Raw genomic sequence first — 19,348 nt, forward strand, 5'->3', positions numbered from 1 at the left:
ATAAATGAACTAACCAGAAGATTCTCAAATAGAGGTTACCCTCTAAACTATATAAACAAAGTCAAAACAATAGCCCGTGATAAAATAAATAACAACAACCTCGCAACAAACATAGCAAAAAAAATCCGACAAGACCAAAAAAATATTTCATAACCATCCCATATATCGAGCACTGGTACAATAAACTTAACCAAATATGCAAGGGAACCGACATGAAAATCATAGCAAAACCCATGAACAAACTATACACATTCTTCAGAAATCTGCCTTCAAACACCACATTCCAATCACAGCATGACCTCGTATACAGTATACCATGCAAAAATTGTGACGCTGTCTACGTAGGATCCACCATGGGAGTGGCACAGCTTCGAGCAAAACAACACGAAGCTTCGGTGCGGGCGGGTCGTTCAAATGCATCGGAACTTTCGTTCCATGCAATAAATGAACGACATACATTCGGCTTTACTGAAACAAAAATTATAAATATTCAACATAACTACTACAAACTACTCATTGCAGAAACTTTAGAGATGAAACTACATGAAACTTCAATCAATATCCGTAGGCCATTCCTATTGTCCGACGATTGGTCACTTATATGCATGCGTGAAGAACAAATACTACAACATAAGGAAAGAAAAAGAGTTTCGGATTAATTGTGAGTAACTCTCTTCCTGTGAACATGATGCCCCGAAAAGTTCTAGTCCAACTTAAGGAATGTAGAGAATAATCCCCAACCCCTACCCCCGCCCCTTACCCAATTATTAGACCCCTAAATTTAACTCAAAATTCCAGCGACAGGACCAAAAAGAAAAATCGATCCTTAATTATTAGCCTGTTTAGACCCCCAAAATCTAACTTTATGACAATGTTTTGCAAAATTGATATCACCTTCCCCATGAATTATTAGCGAGTTGGACAAGGAGATTTGGAAAAGAAGCTTCCTATATCAAAAAATAAAGGTAAGCCCTGTTGATTCATAATATAATAGAATATAGGAATTATCGAGCACGTAATAGCTCTCTAGTATCAAATATATATATATATATATTTGAGAGAGAATCGGATCTAACAAGCAGAAAACAGTAGGGGTGCTGCAAAACAAAATAAATTACTTAGGGGTGCAGTTATTAAAAAAAGGTTGAAAACCACTGGTATAGACCAATACATTTTAAATAGATTAAAAGTTGCTCTAAGATTAAGGTTACTTACAATTCACAAGAATAAGTTAACAATTAATTACTTTAAACATAAGAAAAACTTTCCAAATTAAACAGAACTTTCGCAGTGAGAGAAAACACTCCATAACAGCTCAGAAAACTGCTCAATCACAATAACGCTTGGCACCCGGGGCAGAAAAGAGGTGAGTGACTATTAACAACAAACTGGGCTTCAAGCAATCACGGAATCATGGAAGGGCTTTAAAGACTTGAGAAAACAAAATAAACACTTGAGAAAAGAGAAAAAACATAATGCTGGTTTGCAGTTAACACCTGTGAAAGATTGGATGAAATACTATGAAGGACTTTAAAAGAAAACTGGGAATAGTTCAAGATGGTTGAGGATTTCTGTGTGGAAGATTCAGGATTAAAAGTATCTGTTAGGGAAGTGGAACTCTTACTAAAGGGGGAAGGAATTGCAAATCACCTGGAGGAGATTTATGTGGAACTTCTGAAATGCAGAGGAAGAGGAGTGGCTGTTTAAAAACTGTTAAATGGTATACTGAGAGGAGAAGAAATACTGAAAGAAATGACAAGAACATATATTACATCAATTTATAAGAAAGGCAATCGGAAAAGCTGTTCAAATTACTGAGGAGTATGCGTCCTGAACCCACTTTTAAAGATTCTTCAAAAATGGATCAGGAACCATTTAAAAGCTCAAATCGATGTGTCAGAAGAACAAAGTGGTTTTTCAGCTGGGAGGTCATGTACAGACCATATCTCAACAGTGCAGCAAATCCTTGAAAATGTAAATCGAAAGGAAAAGAAATCTTTGTGATTTTCATTGACCTTGAAAAGGCGTATGATAGTGTTCCAAAAAAACTCTTATGGGAAGCACTGAAAGAGCCCAAGTATTGGTGGACAATTGATTAACATTATTAAGACAATTTACAGGAATAACAGATGCAGAATTAAAATGGGATCAGATTTGTCATCTGAATTCCACACTTCAAAAGGGTTATTATAAGACTGTTCCATGTCACCAACACTTTTCAAAATTGATATCAACATCTCCCTAAGATTCTGGTAAAAAAAATGCAATAAAATGGGATTGTCAATCAATAAGAACACTTATATTTACAATTCACTTTTTTGCAGAGACGATTAGGTGGTGATAATACAAGACTTAGAAGATGCTGACTATGCATGTCATAAATTGTTTGAGAAATATAAATGATGGGGGTCTAAAAATAAATTTTAGGAAGACTGAAATGTTGTCCTTGAAAGAGCCAAGTATTTGTGGACAATTGCTTAACATTATTAAGACAATTTACAGGAATAACAGATGCAGAATTAAAATGGGATCAGCTTTGTCACCTGAATTCTACACTTCAAAAGGCTTATTATAAGACTGTTGCATGTCAACAACCCTTTTCAAAATTTATATCAACATCTCCCTAAGATTCTGGTAAAAAAAAAAACGCAATAAAATGGGATTGTCAATCAATAAGAACACATATTTACAATTCACTTTTTTTTTGCAGAGACGATCAGGTGGTGATAATACAAGACTTAGAAGTGCAGACTATGCATGTCATAAATTGTTTGAGAAATATAAATTTATTTTTAGACCCCATCATTTGATGGGGTCTAAAAATAAATTTTAGGAAGACTGAAATGTTGTCCTTAGGATCAGGACACATTCTAAATACTGAAGGTTTTCAAATCAAACAAGTCAATAAATTCAAATATTTGGGATTAATCTTAAAAAGTGAAGGATCATCCCAAGCAAAAATCAATAATGAATTGCAGACAGCAGGAAGGTTATTGACATGCTAAATTCTGTTCTGTGGAGCAGAAATATTCTAAATAAAAACAAAGAAACTTATATTTCAAACGATTGTACAAAGTCTTTTATTGACTGGAAACCTGGACTTCGAATAGGCAAGGGGAAAACAAACTGCTCTCCATAGAAATGGATTTTTGGAGATGCTTAGAAAGAACTTCTAGAAGAGACAGAAAACAGAATCAAGACATAAGAGAGAGAAAATGGAAGTAAAAAAGATTATTACAACTATCAAAGAAAAGCATTTAACGTGTTATGGACATGTAAAACGGATACAAGAAACCAGATATTCAAAGGCTATCCTGGAATGGATACCTCCGGGAAGAAGAAGAGGAAGGCCTAGGAGTGCACAACAGCCCAAGGTTTAACTGACAAGACACCTTGAACTGCACAATATGGCAGGCAAAAATTCTTACCAAAAAATAACTTGTAGGATGAGGAAACACATTATAAATGGAAATGCTCATCTTGAAGGAGAAGATGATGTAGCTGAAGCATTTAAAACTTTCAATTCAAAATAAAAATACATAAATTATGCATCAAAACAAAGATATGGTAATAAAACCAAGAAAATACGAAATTATGGAACCTTATTATACTGTATTTACATTACAGTATTTACAATAACAGCTTTCAATACTGTTAATTTTGAGATCACCTAAAAACTACAAAATTTAACTGTTTTGAGTGATCTGAAAACAATGCTTACCGAAATGCAGTCTTTTTAGAATGTACAAAGTTTTTCCGATTGCTTTTCACTTTCTTCATGTTATTAGCACTAGCTGATTCATTTGAACAATTTGAAGCCACTTTAAAAAAACAGATGTTGAAACTACTAACACGATAAACTAAAATCAATTGAGCACACACAACATGCACATAATTAACACACAAACCAGAAACTCACTGGAAATCAAAACTAAACTGAAAACAGCATTTATGAGTGGTGCTACTGTGCAGTGCAACTAAAAGCAACTCCTTGTGAGGAAATGACAATTTTGAAGAAGTTTAATAAATAAAATTTCAATAAATTTCATGAAAATGGTGTATGTGATGACAGCATTTTACAGCCACAGCGACAGGAAACTTGTGCCAGTACAAATAACTATAGAAAATTAAGACCAAGAATTAAATTAGTCATAGGTTCTAAAAATAACTTTTGGAGCAATAAGCAAAACACTTTCACAGTTTCCCCATTAACTGACTTGCTTGGGTACGCTTTACAGCATTTCCAGTTTGGCTTGCAATCCAGGCATTTTCTCGTTAATTACAATATCAGTAAGTCAATGTTTAATATAAAAACTGAAAAACACACTTTTGAAAGCATGCACTATGAACAAACTGCAGTGAACTGGAAAATCAGATTGAACAACAGCATTAAAAAATTCCTTTGATGGTGCCCCTCAGGCACACAGACGCCTCCTAATGAGTAACTTTTCCCAAGACATCTGAAGTGAATAGCCCCATTCTTGAGTAATGAGCACAACTCTGGAAGGTATCAAAAAATACAGAGCATTATAGCAAACAAATGCTTAGCAAACCATGCTAAAGAAGGGAACAACTCAATTCATTTATTTATTTATTTCAATGTTGGCACCTGTTGAGCGACCCCACTGCAATGGGGTTTTTCCTTTCTGAATGGAATGCCCATATCCATCTAGTTAAGGATGGCAAAGCCCTCCATTCCAGTTAGTATAATACTGTACTTGACTATACTCTTTCAAAGTAATAAAAACTTCAACTGCCAAATCTTACACTATCTTGAAACCTTCCATCTGATCAATGATTGCCAACAGGAATTACATCAGTGTAGATCAACTGATGATAATTTGGTGTATGTTACTCATCTTTGAATAAATTAAAAAATTTTAGTGAAACTCAAGTGGTGTCTCCTGACATTTCTAAGACTTGATCATGCATGGCATAAAGTTCATCTAACAAAGCTTCCATCTTGAAACTGGGCAACTAGTTTTCTCTCTGACCACTCACTATGGGTGATACCACATCAGGTCTCTGTCCTCTGTTAATCTAATGCTGGTATTCCTCAGGATTCAGTTCTTTCGCCCACTCTTTTACTCTTGGATGTAGTACACTCAAAGAGTTCCAGGAATTGCACGCTGGTATTTAAATGGTCTGTGCCGTGGCCGCAAAGTTTCATGGGGCATCAACATTGACCTTGGTGGTGTGCATGCATGCTGAGGGGAACAGCACGCTAACATCATGTTCTTCTTTAAACTTGAGAAAAGTGTTACAGAAATGCTGCAAACATTACAGAAAATTTATGGAGATGCTTTGAAGAAAGCAGCAGTTTATGAGTGATTCAACTGGTTTAAAATCGGACAGGAAACACTGCAATATGAACCTTGCAATGAATGCGACATCATGAAAGTGAAGGAACTCATAAAAAAACAGATGGACAAATGATTGTCATTGAGACTGCTCATGAAGTTGAACTGTGTAGGCCCAGAAGACAATTCTGAAGCAAATTTTAGGGATACATCTCAAACACACAAAGTCTGTTCCACACTTGCTGTCAGACAATCAAATGGACTGCAGGAAAGCCATCACAGGTGATTTGTTTGAAAAGTCTATTCAAGATACAAGCTCCCTAAGAAAAGTGGTCACTGGGAATGAGAATTCAGGTTCACCTACAACACTGAGACCAAAGTGGAATCATCTGAATGGCACACAAAGATGGCCTCACTGCCCAAGAAGTCTCGTGCAACAAAATCCAATGTCAAAGTCATGTGATCATTATTTTCAACAATGGGAGCACAGGGCACCATGAATTTGTGCTTAGGGGAGAAACATTACTGCTGCTTACTATGTTAAAGTTTTGAAATGTTTTCATGAGAATGGAGGCAAATCAATCTCAAAAATGGAATCAATCTCAAAAATGGAATCACTCAAAATAAATGAATCATGCAGCAGCCTTCATACTTCCCTGACCTTGCACACAATCTGACTTCTGGCTGTTCCTTAAACTGAAAATGGGGTTTTGGGGTCATCGTTGCAGTGGATGACATCAAAGAAAATGCTAAAGCGGCCCAACGTGCACTAAAAAACAATATTCTACAGAATGTTTCAAAGGTTGGTAAGACCAATGAAGCAAGTGTTAGCAACACTAAGATCATTCAGAGAGAAGACCTATACCCCAAAGATCATTCCTAACAGAGATCACAATTCATTGCCTAGCAAAAATATCAAAATCTATGTAATGTGTAAAAAACCCATATGTGCCAGAGATGCAAAGTTAAATTTTTAATGATCTAATAACATAAAGCATACCAACATAAATTAGTGTAAGTAGATTAATTAGAGTAACCCAACATAAATTAGAGTAATTAGCTAAATAAGTTCCACTCCCCCACCTCCCTAAGTATTCACGGTAAATTGAATTTCTGACCTAACTTTTATTAAAAACAATGTGTTTTCTTCCATCACTACACTAAGTTGTAGATTTAAAATAACATTTTGAAAAGACAAAAAGATTAGCTTTCTCATAAAAATAAAATTATTAATAATTTGCAATAGACAAATTATTTCTAATCAAATATAAAATGCAAAATTACCGTAACTCGTGGCAGAAGAAATATCTTTCTTTCAATGTTTTTAACAATGACACAGCAGCTCACATAATTGCTGACTTTTTCTACCCATACTTTTCCAAAGAGATAAATTATTCCTAAAAATTATAAATACATAAAATAACACATCATTTCAAATAGAGAAATTATTTCTAAAAATTATAAAGCAGAAATGTACCATGCATACATGGTTGCTTCTCAGAGACACTGCTTCTCCTCTCAGATCACAAATATAAAAGGAAGCTGCACAATGTCTGGCATTATATGCAAACTGGGTTGCCAGAGCAGGCTTCAGGATTTTGACCAGGGTGTATGGGAATTAAACATAGGTCATCCACAACCTGTCTCCACAAACGATCAAAAAATTAGCAGTGATATCTCGCAGCACAAAGCTAGATACCACTGCCAGTTTGCCAGATAAACCTCTTATATACTGTTTGCACTCCTGAGCAGCAGTTCCCAACCTTTTTTGACTCGCGAACCCCTTGCAATGTAAAATTTTTTTTAGCGAACGACTAAGAAATCGTATAATATTTCTGAATTTTTATTATAAAATATTTCCAATACAATGCTTTTATAAGTGACATAGCGTAATAATAATAATTTTTATTTATATTTGTTTATTTTTATTTATATTTTTTATTTATCATTTATATTTGTAAAGCAGTTATTAATCAGTCCAAACTAGATTTCAAACAGGCTAAGAGTAGAAAACTTGCTTCTTGTCAATGGTAGCCGACCATTCTGGTATCTTGCCGAAACTATTGGCTGCAATTTTTGCCCATTTCTGTTTGCACTTCTGTTAAAACCAGATGGTTCTGTTGCCACATCAGCCAGAGATAAAGCTGATCTGCTGGCATCTTATTTTTCTTCCAACTCATGTATTGATGATCTTGGTAAAACACCTCCCACCATTTCCAACAAGCTCCATTCAATGCCTGTTGTGGTCTTCCGTCAAAAGGATGTCAGAAGGATTTTGATGAATTTGATGCTAAGAAAGCTCCAGGTCCTGATGGCATTTCTCCACTTGTTCTCAAACCTGAGCTCCTGAACTTCTGTTCTTTGCTGCTTTTTTTTCACTTTCTTATTCCAAAGGTGTTTTTCCTTCTGCTTGGAAATTTGCTCATATCCAACCAGTTTCTAAAAAGGGTGACGAACACCCCCGTCCATTTATCGTCCATTGCACTTCTACTCTCTCTAAAAAGTAATGGAGAAATCAATTAACTGCCAACTCTTAACCTATCTAGAAATATTCCGTCTGATCAACGATTGCCAGTATGGATTCTGTCAGTGTCGATCCACTGGTGATATTCTGATTTATGTTAACTATTTATGGACAAATTCAATGGAAAAGTTCGGTGAAACACAAGCAGTTGCTCTTGACATCTCCAAGGCTTTCGTTCACGTTTGGCAAAAAGGTCTTCTAAATAAGCTTCCATCCTATTGTTTGCCAGCTGTTTTTTGTAATTGAGCATCCATTTTTACCTCTGACCGCTCACTGGTAAACGGTAGACAGTTCTCTGTCTTCTAACTTCTCCACTAATGCTAGTGTTCCCTGAAATTCAGTTCTTTCTCCAACTCTTTTCCTCTTGTATATATTAATGACCTTCTTCAACTGACCGGAAATCCTATCCATAGTTTTGCTAACGACAGCACATTGCATTGCACCTAATTCTAAAACTCAGTCTTGTCTTATATCTTGCAAAAAGGATTCTACTGCTCCTGTGTTTATCTTCGATGAAGCTCCAATTTCTAGGCAAGATCTTGGGGATTACCCTGACTTCTGATCTCTCCTGGCATAAAGCACAATCCAAATATTGCTTCCTCTGCATCTAAAAAACTTGGTTTTCTCATTTTCTCTCAGCGGTTCTTTTCTTCCAAACCAGTGTGGCGAGGACCATGATGATACCACTGTGACTGTAGAAATCGCAAATCCAGCCTACCACAGAATACTGTTCCCACATCTGGGGCGGTGCCCCCAAAACCTCTCTCAGGCTTCTAGATTCCATTCAAAAGAGGGCAGTTAAGTTAATGTCGCATCTCTAACAAAAAAAAAAAAAAAAAACCTCAAAATTATGATATTAGGGTCACTCGTAAATGATTACATCTACCCATATATTTATTGTGTCAGAAACCGACTAACTCAGCTATGAAGTGGGAAAAAAAGCCCATTAAAATTCCTCACGTCATCGACAGGATTAGAACCCGGGCCTTTTCCACCCGGTGTGGCGAGGACCATGATGATACCACTGTGCTACCATGCAACAGCCTAATTTCTAACAGAATCTCTCTCTCTCTCTCTCTCTCTCTCTCTCTCTCATAGACCTTTTTACAGATACTTCCACGGGCACTGTTCCTCTGAATTGGCTTCTATAATTCCCGCTCTCTCTTTCAAAGCAGTCCGAACACGTGCCACAACCAGTCAACATCCTTTTACTGTCCAAGTTCAAACTCACAGAACCAACTTTTCTTCTTCCTCATTTATTCATTCAATTTCAGTTTTCTGGAACAACCTTCCTTCATAAGTATTTCCTGAAAATTACAATCAACAGAAGTTCAAATGTAATGTCAACAAGTATCTTCTTTCAACTTTTCAACCTTAAACCCATGCACGGTACTAAGTACTATAGGTTCTATATATATAAAAAAGGAAACCTGTACATAACAATGGTCCTTGAGAATCAAAAAAAAAAAAAAAAAAATTGTATGGAAAACATTTATTTAACATGATATACTGTAAGAAAGTAAACTAATCATAAGGAATTGTTGGATGGTTTATTTCTTTCACAATTTAATTTGAATTTACTTTGTTTTATTAGTTCTATTTTATAGTTTACAATAATATCTATGAAATATAAGCAGATGCCATTATAGAATTTTTAGTGAGAACCCCCTGGAACACTTTCACGAACCCCCTGGGGGTTTGCAAACCACCAGTTGGGAACCGCTGCTCCAGAGCAACCACAGTCAGAGGAGTTCAAAAAACAAAGAAAGAATACAAGAAACTACACCAAATTTAGCAGTCACTTAAACCATATTCACTGAAAGCATATGTACTTATGCATCCTCATGCCTGAGTACTCGCACTATGGCAACAACTAACACAAGACTTATAACAGTAGGCAATGCTCTTCTGCATGTTAAATGATGCCAGGGACACAGATTATGGAGCAGTGAACAACAGAATGAAATTCAGTGTGGAAGTCATCTTTCAGCATTTCTGCAGTGACAGGAGCCGAAGAGACCATCTCCTGCAGTGGCTACATCCAAAAATAGGGACTTGGCAGATATATGATGGTGCTGCAGGGCATATTTTACCAGTGAATTAGAACAGATGTTTCTACAACCATCCAATCTCTGTAAATTGGAAAATTTTCCTTGGAGACAGTGTCAAATCCCTGTTACACAGTTCCAGCCTTATAGATCCCATGCCATTGCATATCAGCATCCCCATAATACCAAAGCTGACTTTTGTTTTCCTTACTTTGTACTCCACCTGCATAGAAAAATTATGTGACAATACTATAGATATAACAAGGAGTTCCCTGATTTTCACTATATAAAGAACAGTGTAAAATATTAAAGTTTTCTAGATTTTTTCCTAAGCAGATATTAAAAAATGTGAAAACTTACTAAAGCTAGTTAGTTAAACAAGATAGGGAGAAAATATAAGTAACAACGACTGAACAAAATGTGTTAAAGTAAACAATTAAATTCTTAAAGATATGAGTGGCATTAGGGTAAATTAAGTGAGTCAATCATTCATACTGAAATTGACAGAACTCATGTGCAAAACAGATCACAGTGATGCTTAATGTTAGCAGAAACATTAAATTAAATATAATCATATTTGAAAAACAAATTTGACATTCAATAACACCTGCATGAATGATGCAGAACACAGATTATGGAGTAGTGAATGGCAACAGGTCCTTGAGGTTGTCACAGACATTCTCTCAGATATGCCAGACAAGCTGTACTTCCTACATGGAAGCCTAAAACACTGATGGAACTGATATTCAGGTGACACTCAAGTCAAGTGGACACAATTTCGGAAAAATCCGGATGGTCTGTGACAGCCAATTCCTCTGCTTGCACCTTCACGATGGTGGGACTGTTAGTAATGCTGGGTATAATCCCCCATGCACAAGCATACTGTGGGTGACCACCCACAGTATGAACCAATGGTGTGAACCAATGTAAGCAGGGATCGAGGTGTGGCACCCACACCACATGGAGAAATGCTACCTGGAAGTCAAAACACTGATGGAACTGATATACAGGTGACACTCAAAGTCAAGTGGACCCAATTTCGGAAAAGTCCAGATGGTTTGTGACATCCAATTCCTCTGCTTGCACCTTCACTCAGGTTCCTGAGCTCGATATCATCATTCTTCTCTTTCTTAGTGATTCCTTTCTACTTCTCTCTCTCTCTCTCTCTCTCAGGGCAACTTGAGAATTTATTTTGGCTGGTGCAGCATAAGCCTCGGGCTTCCTTGCACCATACAGCTAATAATAACAAAATGAGGCCTCCTGACCAGCACACAGTACTCAAGGCATGGCCTGACCACTGCCTTATACAAATGGATAATCACCTCCTTTTTCCCTACTAGAAAAATTCCTATACAGCCACTCCCCGGCTTATGTAATATTCAACTTAATGGAAATTCGATTTTACGTAAGTTTTTGCCAACCAGTGCAAACTTCAAAAATCATGGAAACATATTTTGCATCCCACAGAAATAAATGGAGGTATCGTAAAAATATCGTAATTTGAACCCAATAACCCATTGTGTTTTTTTTTTGGTAATTCGTTCCAAGACCTCGGAAGTTGAAATTTTCCTATATAACTAAGCTTTTTATCTCTCTCAAAGGTCATTTTTATCATGGAAATCGAACTACACTTTCATTGTTATCATATGTACCGTTATAAGAATCAATTTTGAAAGCCTTTGTGATATTTTTCTATAACACATTTCTGGAGGTCACTACCATAAAACTGTAAAAACAATTTGCACTTTCCGGGTTATTGGGATTTTCTGTTCATGCAATCTATTATAAACTCTTAGTAAACTCGATTTTATTGCATTTGCAATAATACCGCTAGCTGGAATTGTTTGGATTTTTACTTTATTATGGTGAAATGTGTTCCCTTCACTGAAATCTTCAATTATATAAAAAACAAATAAATTTTCAGAATCTTCTCTTCATTCCTATTTACTTATTACAATGATGAATAGAAAACAATCAGCAGAAAATGTATATGGTGGCACTGCTAGGAAACCAAACAAAATTGATTTAGAAATGAAGATGAAAATGATTAAGAAGTACGAAGCAGGACAAAGTTTGTCATCTATTGCACAGAATTAGGTCTTGCTGCTTCAACAGTGAATATTATTTTAAGGGACAGTGCACATAAAAAGAACATGTTAAATCATCGACGCATTTAAAATCAACAGTGATCACAAAACAGTGTTCAGGTGCTACATATATATTGAAGATGGAAAAGTTATTAATAATATGGATGGAAAATTAGATTCAGAAGCTGAAAATTGAAAAATTTTCAAATTTTTCAATTTTCCAAAATAACTTCCAATTTTCCAATTTGGAAAATTTTCCAAAATAACTTACAAAAACCTTAGAAGTCACAAACTGCACGCTTCAAAGTCACAAATTTCCTAACACAGAGATTTTTCAACAATAGCGAGTCAATAGCAGGGATTCACAAAAAAGAATGGAAATGTTTAAAAATTACATCCAACGTAACAGCAGGGTTTCCCCCACACAAAAGCTAAAAAATACCATTTTATGCTAGGTTTGCTGCAATTCTCGAAGCATGTTAGAGCAAAACAGAGTACCGTGTTGTGACGTGGATTGCCGCAATTTATCAGTCATTAGAGCGAAACTGTGTTGTAGACGAACCATGTTATATGGGGGTTGCCTGTATATATTACTTTCTGAATAGAAACATAACCTTACAGCCCCCAGATGAGGTTTTACATGCACTTGAAAAATTGCTAGGTCTAAAATCACCAGTTCCCCTTTCTGCAATGGTTTCAATTGCATCACAGTTAAGACAAGCTAGCCAAAGTGCAGTAATTCGAATGACATTTTGTTTCTACATGATACTCTGTCTATAAAAAGAAATGACTTGAGAATAACATCACACATGACATCACATCAACTAAACCAATGGGCACATTGGTTTAACTGTCACCATTTTTCACATAACTATGTTGAGAGATCGTGAATTTTATTTTCATCATCTCTCATGAGATGGCAGCACAACTTTTCTGCATATTTTAAAGTACTGTAAACATCTTTATTATGCACTGATTTTAACAAATTCATGTGCTTTACAATATTTATATAATATGAAGTAAATTTACTTCTTATCGTATCTATTTTATATGTCACTTATATACACATTTATTTTAATATCACTTCACAATCATTGCCAGCATAAAAAGATTCATTTTATAATTGTCATGAAAATTTGAAATAAGACTTATTTCTCAGCATATTTACTTGTTATACTGTTAATTTATATATCCTACTTATTTGCTAATTTCTGTGAATAGGCCAATGCTGCATTTGTTTTATTATACTGTGTGGACAAAATTTCACTTGGTTGTTCTTTATTTGATGGTCCTGAAATGGACCTTGTATATTTGATAATGTTGATCTGACAGTGGAAAGGAACCTTCATCTTCACTTTCTGAACAATCACTTGGTGAAATACTAATTACAAGCCACTCGACAGCATCATCCAATGGGCAAGCAGATTCCTTATAACCTTGAATAACTATTTTCTACATGATGAATTGCTGAAATCCAATTTTCTTTTTTTTTTTAAATGATGCAAAAGCATCAACTAATTTTTTCACATCAGCCAACTTTCGAGCAACATATCCCTTTACCAGAGCATCAGTTCAATGGGATTGAATTCACAATGATAGGGGCAACTGAATAAACATGTGACTTCTAGATGCAGCCTCTTCATTAATCTCAGTGTATCTGGAATCCTTATGCATCTTAATTTTTTTTTATAAGCCTCCGTTATATATACTTCGTATGGAAATGAAACTCCACGTTGAATTAAACAATCTTATCATTTCCTGTTTTCAACTATTGCTGGAAGGAGGATTCCCCAGTTCACAGTTGTGATATGTAGCATGGATCCATCACAGCAAACAAATTTCCTGGAATGTTTGAAATAAGTTGATTCTTAAACCATTTCAGAAAAATGTCTGAATTCACTTCCTTGTGGCAGTCTGGATTGCTACCTTTTGAAATGAAAACAAGCTTGGCATTGGGAATGAAACCATTTTCATTTCCTGTGTGAAAAATTATTAATTGCCTACCTTTTAAGATAGGAACTTTCAAGCTTGTTTCATTGTCTTGCCAGCATTTCGAAACAGTATGGTATTCGTTCACCTAAGTCTCATCTAAATATACACAGCCTAGCCTTTGCCTAATGCTTGAAAGTTAACTTCATCCTGGAAATGACAATGTCACTTCTTTCTAAAAGAGCTTTATATCGGTTAACTTTACAACAGCAAAATCCAAGCTTCTTTATTGCCATCGTTAATGATTCAATGCATCCTGTAAAATCTATCTTTTCCTTTAAATCAGAACATGGGCAATGAAAGGCTGGAATTTTGCCTGCACAGTACAAACTGTGGATATGTCATCAAATTACTGACAAATCAAAATCATTTATGGTATCATTTTAACTTGCCTCTGTCTCTTTTTCCAAGCATATAGAAAGGCTTTCCTTCTTTAATAATGGCAGTTACTGTAAAACAAATGATGTTGGTAGCCATGGCTGTTCTTTCCTTTACTTGATTTACTGGTATAACAGCTCCCCTTTTTTCTTTAGCAAAATATTGCTGCATATGATAAATCACTTCCTGGGCTTGACCTCAAAAAACTGCCACGTTTTCAAAACAACAGAATGGGAATGTTCCATAACAAACTTTAAATCAATTTACAACAGAATGAAAAATGTGAAAAACGCTGGTAATAACTCACCACAACTAAGCAATAGATGCAGGATGCTCATTGGCTAATATCCAAGTAATTTCATTCACTAGAGAGAATACAAGCCCAATGCTACTTTTTATGAAGAAAATCTGAAATTTTGCTTGCTTTCCAAACAATAATGTGAACAACTTTCTTTGAGACAATTTTTTCCACATTAATTCACCATTCCATGCATATTTTCTCCACCTGACAATGTCCAGAAGATGATACACTTTTAACATTCTAAGATCATTCAAAATGTTTGGTATGGACAACTTTGTTGTACCAGTGATTAACACTATGGTCATTACTTTCTCCTTATAAGCAAGGCCTCACATTATCCACAATGTTACTATAAGTTAAAACTGACACAGTGGAAATACAGTAAATCCCTGATATTTGTGGTATCTCTATTCGCGGTTTCGCATATTCGCAGTCGCTGATTTAATATAAAATAAAACCTAAAAAATGTGAATTTTAAAGCGGCGCGAACATTTTCCACCATAAAAAAACATTGGGGTGGCTAAAATTATCTTTCCCAGTCAAAACAGCGGTCAGTGGGTGGGGGGGGTGACAAAATTGCGAGTGTGGATGTTTATTGCTAATCCTTGTTCAGTATGTGTTATGCGCTTGTCATGGAAGGTTTCGTCATTTGCTTTTAATTTATATGCTTATAAATTGAATAAAATTTATCTTTTTGTAAATTGATATGCTTACAAAAGTGATAAATCTACTGTTTTGCAGTGTAAAACAGACTTTTTTCGAGTGTGTTAACGGAAGAAAGTGACTTTATTGTGGACAAGTTCTTTCTAACCTGTACAAAAATATGGCTACGAATAACAAGGGCAATGCAAAAAGATCAAAGAAGGTGATGACATTAGCGAATAAAATTGAGTTATTAGACAAAATTTCTAATGGTGAAAGTGTCTCCTCAGTGGCAAAACATTATAAAATCAATGAGTCAACGGTACAATCAATCAAGAAATCGGGGGAAAAAACCCACCGTACTGTCCGTGAAAACGCGCTAATTGCTTCAAAAATTTGCTCTGCAACTCGTGATGTTAAATTAGAAAAAAATGGAAAAGGCTTTAAATCTGTGGATAGAAGACCGAACTCTAAATAAAATTCCATTAAGTTCACTCATCATTCGTGAAAAGGCAAAACTCCTTTATCAACACTTTAGCGAAACTGGTGATAGCACTGGCGGGTTAAGTTTTTTAGCTAGCAAAAGTGCTGGTTTGAAATTTCTAATAAATATTACATTTAATATTAAATTGTTTCTTATTTTCATTTCGATGCCATATGCTTGCATTTCACTATGTACTGTCTATGTACATATAATACAGGCATACCTCGAATAACGAATAGGATGCGTTCCACGAAATTACTTCGTTAAGCGAAACTTCGTTTTCAGAGGTAAAAATACTATGGCCAGAATAGGGATACGTTCCTACGTAAAGAAAATGAAAAGCTTTTTTTTCGAACAAAGAAAAGTTTTATTAAATAAACAGTCAACTTACATACAAAGTGAAATCACATTTTAAAATATGAGTCTAAAGTTGATTGCTTATGCTTTTTTTCTCTTTCATTTAACAATTGCCTATACGGAGTTATTGCATTTAACACTGATCGCTTAACAATAAAACTTCTTCCTAAATCAGGATCATTTTCACTAAAAAAATTTAAAACGTTTTCAATGTCATTTAAGCACCTTTTTAAATCTTTGGTTGTTAACACTTTTTCAGCAGGAACTTCTTTAACTTCGTCTTCGTTGCTAACAAGGTTTTCTAAATCTTCCACTGAAAAACCATCATCTTCTGCATTCAATAAATTTTTAACATCCTCTTCATCGACATTTTCGAAACCTATTGATTGAGCCATCTGGATAACTTCATTTCTAACTTCTTGGATGTTATTTTCTTCTTCTAGTACAACTTCTGGCCATATTTTGAGCCAAATTCCATTTAAGCATTTCTTAGTGACTTCTTTCCAAGAACTATCAATGTTTTGTTTTCAACTGCGTTTTTAATGGTGCAGTTTTTCCAAAAAGTTTTAACTGTCATTTCCTCTTTATCCTCTAGTTCAGTTAAATTGCTTAATGTTCGACGCAGATAATAAGCTTTAAATGATGCTATTACTCCCTGATCCAATGGTTGAATCAGGGAAGTTGTGTTTGCTGGAAGAAACACAACTTTGACAGGAATGCATGTGTCCAACGTGTTAAGATCAGTAGGATGTCCCGAAGCATTGTCTAACAACAAAAGAGCTTTTTCTTCAAAGTTTTTTTTTTGACATTACCGTTTTACTTCAAGACAAAAGTGGTTAACAAACCAATCAGTAAATAATTCCTTGGTAACCCACGCTTTTCTATTTGCTTTCCATATTACATGTAAATTCATTTTTATGTTACCTTTTAACGCCCTCGGATTTTCTGAATGGTAAACTAATAACAATTTTAATTTATAATCGCCAGAGGCATTTGATCCAAAGAGTAACGTTAAACGGTCTTTGGCTGCTTTGAACCCAGCAGCTGATTTTTCTTCATTAGAAATGAAGCTTTCTGTTGGTAGCCGTTTCCAGAACAAACCGCTTTTGTCAACACTGAACACCAAATTTGGTGGAAAATTTTCACGTTCAATTATTTCCTTTAGTTTTCCTGGAAACTTATTTGCAGCTTCTCCTGTTAATTTTACACTATGAACCCTGGCCCGTTTTTTAAATTTCTCGAACCAACCACGAGAAGCCCCAAAGGTTTCCGTAATTTCTTCAGTTTGTTTAGATTTCAGGTGATTAAACTGGAATATTTTTTTTTTTATGTTAAATGGGGCTTGAAATTGCGGACTTCGTTATATCGAAGCTTCGTTATCAGAGGTAACGTTAACCGAGGTATGCCTGTATATACATATACAAAAATTTAGACTAGTTTTTCTTATATATTTCATACTTTGGAATGGAAGCCCTTTATTACTATGGGAGCTATAACTCAGTATTCGCGGCATTTCTCAGGAACATAACCTCCGCTATTCGCGGGGGTTTACTATATGGTTATCACTGCAATGAGAGTAATTTCTACCAACAAACTCAGGAGTACATACAGCTAAAGATATTACATTTTTTTATGTTTTATTTCTTCTACAAAGATATTAAAGGCTGGTGGAAGAGAAAATTCAGAGTGCTAAAAGCAGTTTATTTTCTCTGTAATGATATCCTTAGCATGAATAAGTGAAGGGAATCCAAATGTGTCAAGGCTTGAAATTCCTCTTTCATTCAATGCTACATATGAAATATCTGATTTTTAATATCCTAGTCAAATGGCCACAATATGCTTGTGTTATTAGGTAGCAAAAATAAAAAATTGATATATTTCAGGTTTTCTGATTTTAGATGGGCAAGACTATTATCAATAATCAAAGCAATTTGCACTTAGTGTGAAATGTGGTTTACCCAATCTCTGAAATACTTTCTGTCATACAAGCTTTTTTTTTTTTTTTATCTGCTCTGTATTAGCAGATGCTCTGCAGTAAGGTATCTGCATTTCACTGGCAATTTTTTAACTACTTTAAACCATGAGGATTTAAAAATCCTTGCAATTACAAACATACGAAACTTTAAGGAACTATCGATATTACAACCTACTGTCATAGTAATAAGTCTTTGATGCTGATCACTTTAAATGCCAAAGTTTTATTCAGAATACAGTGAAATAAATAATAATAATAATAATACCCATTACACTAGCATTAAAAATATCCTTGGCTACATCATAGTGAAGGCTGGTTGGGTATATCATTTTACTGGTGCATTAGCAGCACTGGACGTTATGTGCCAAGACAAGGTAAAAATAGGTTGTGGTCCATAGTGAAGGCAATACAGAACTTATCCAATCTCATACCATATCATTAGAAATGGTATGGTATCGTGTTTGTGGAAATGATTTTTTTAATAATATCTTTATTCCAGGCAGTGAATGGTTATATGATTGCCTGTTGCAATAATACCCATAAAAGAGACAATGCTAGGGGTTTAACATGAAATAACCAATACAGGAAAAATTACATAAAACATAAAACGTATAATTACATAAAACATATAATTACATAAAACGTATAATTACATATTTTACATATAAAATTGATATTAACATGAAAAGTGATGAAAAGACAGATGAAAGCTGTTCCCTCATGATGCATCTTCTGTATGATTTGTCCTCTATGAACTTTTTGTAGTCCACATCCATCTCCTGGACATTGTGGACCATCTCCATGAGCAGGAAACTATCCCCTATCCTGAGCCTTCACGCAACAGACTGCAGAGAGGGGAGGACTCTTAAGGGTTTCGGGGGATCCTTCAATTATATATCTGCCAAAAATTTGGCATATTGACTTCACCCGCTATCATTTTAATTGACACGAGCAAGCGGAGAGCAAATTTGGAGACTTTTCTGTACTTTGGAAGTTGAGTGATATCTGATGTCTGAGTGGTGGCAGTTTATGCTTGAAGAGAACCCACCAAAGAAGCCAGTACTCATTGATTGCAATGGTTTTTAGCATCGTTTTCGTTGCCGATGCCCAGATTTCTGAACTGTAGGTGATGACTGGCTGCAGAAACAGGTATATGTATTGGAGCATTAGCATTAGTAGAGGCATTTGATGAAAGAAAGCAAGCTTCAGCCAAAAAAATAAAAAATAAAATAAAATAAACAAATAAAAAATAACCACTTCCAT

The 19,348-nt window shown here is 35.2% G+C and overlaps 1 protein-coding gene across 1 annotated transcript in view; it reads right to left on the minus strand.

Annotated features, from left to right (window-relative positions):
- PolA1 (DNA polymerase alpha catalytic subunit) overlaps window positions 1-19,348 on the minus strand; it is a 662,965-nt gene that overhangs the window by 487,875 nt on the left and 155,742 nt on the right. The window contains exon 10 of the mRNA XM_090387531.1: window positions 6,585-6,697. Within this exon, the coding sequence (XP_090243657.1) occupies window positions 6,585-6,697 (113 nt within the window). The remainder of the gene's footprint in view (window positions 1-6,584; window positions 6,698-19,348) is intronic.

This window comes from Mastigoproctus giganteus, chromosome 1, assembly GCF_048544385.1.
Source record: "Mastigoproctus giganteus isolate SK-2022 chromosome 1, ASM4854438v1, whole genome shotgun sequence".
Lineage (NCBI taxonomy): Eukaryota > Metazoa > Arthropoda > Arachnida > Uropygi > Thelyphonidae > Mastigoproctus > Mastigoproctus giganteus.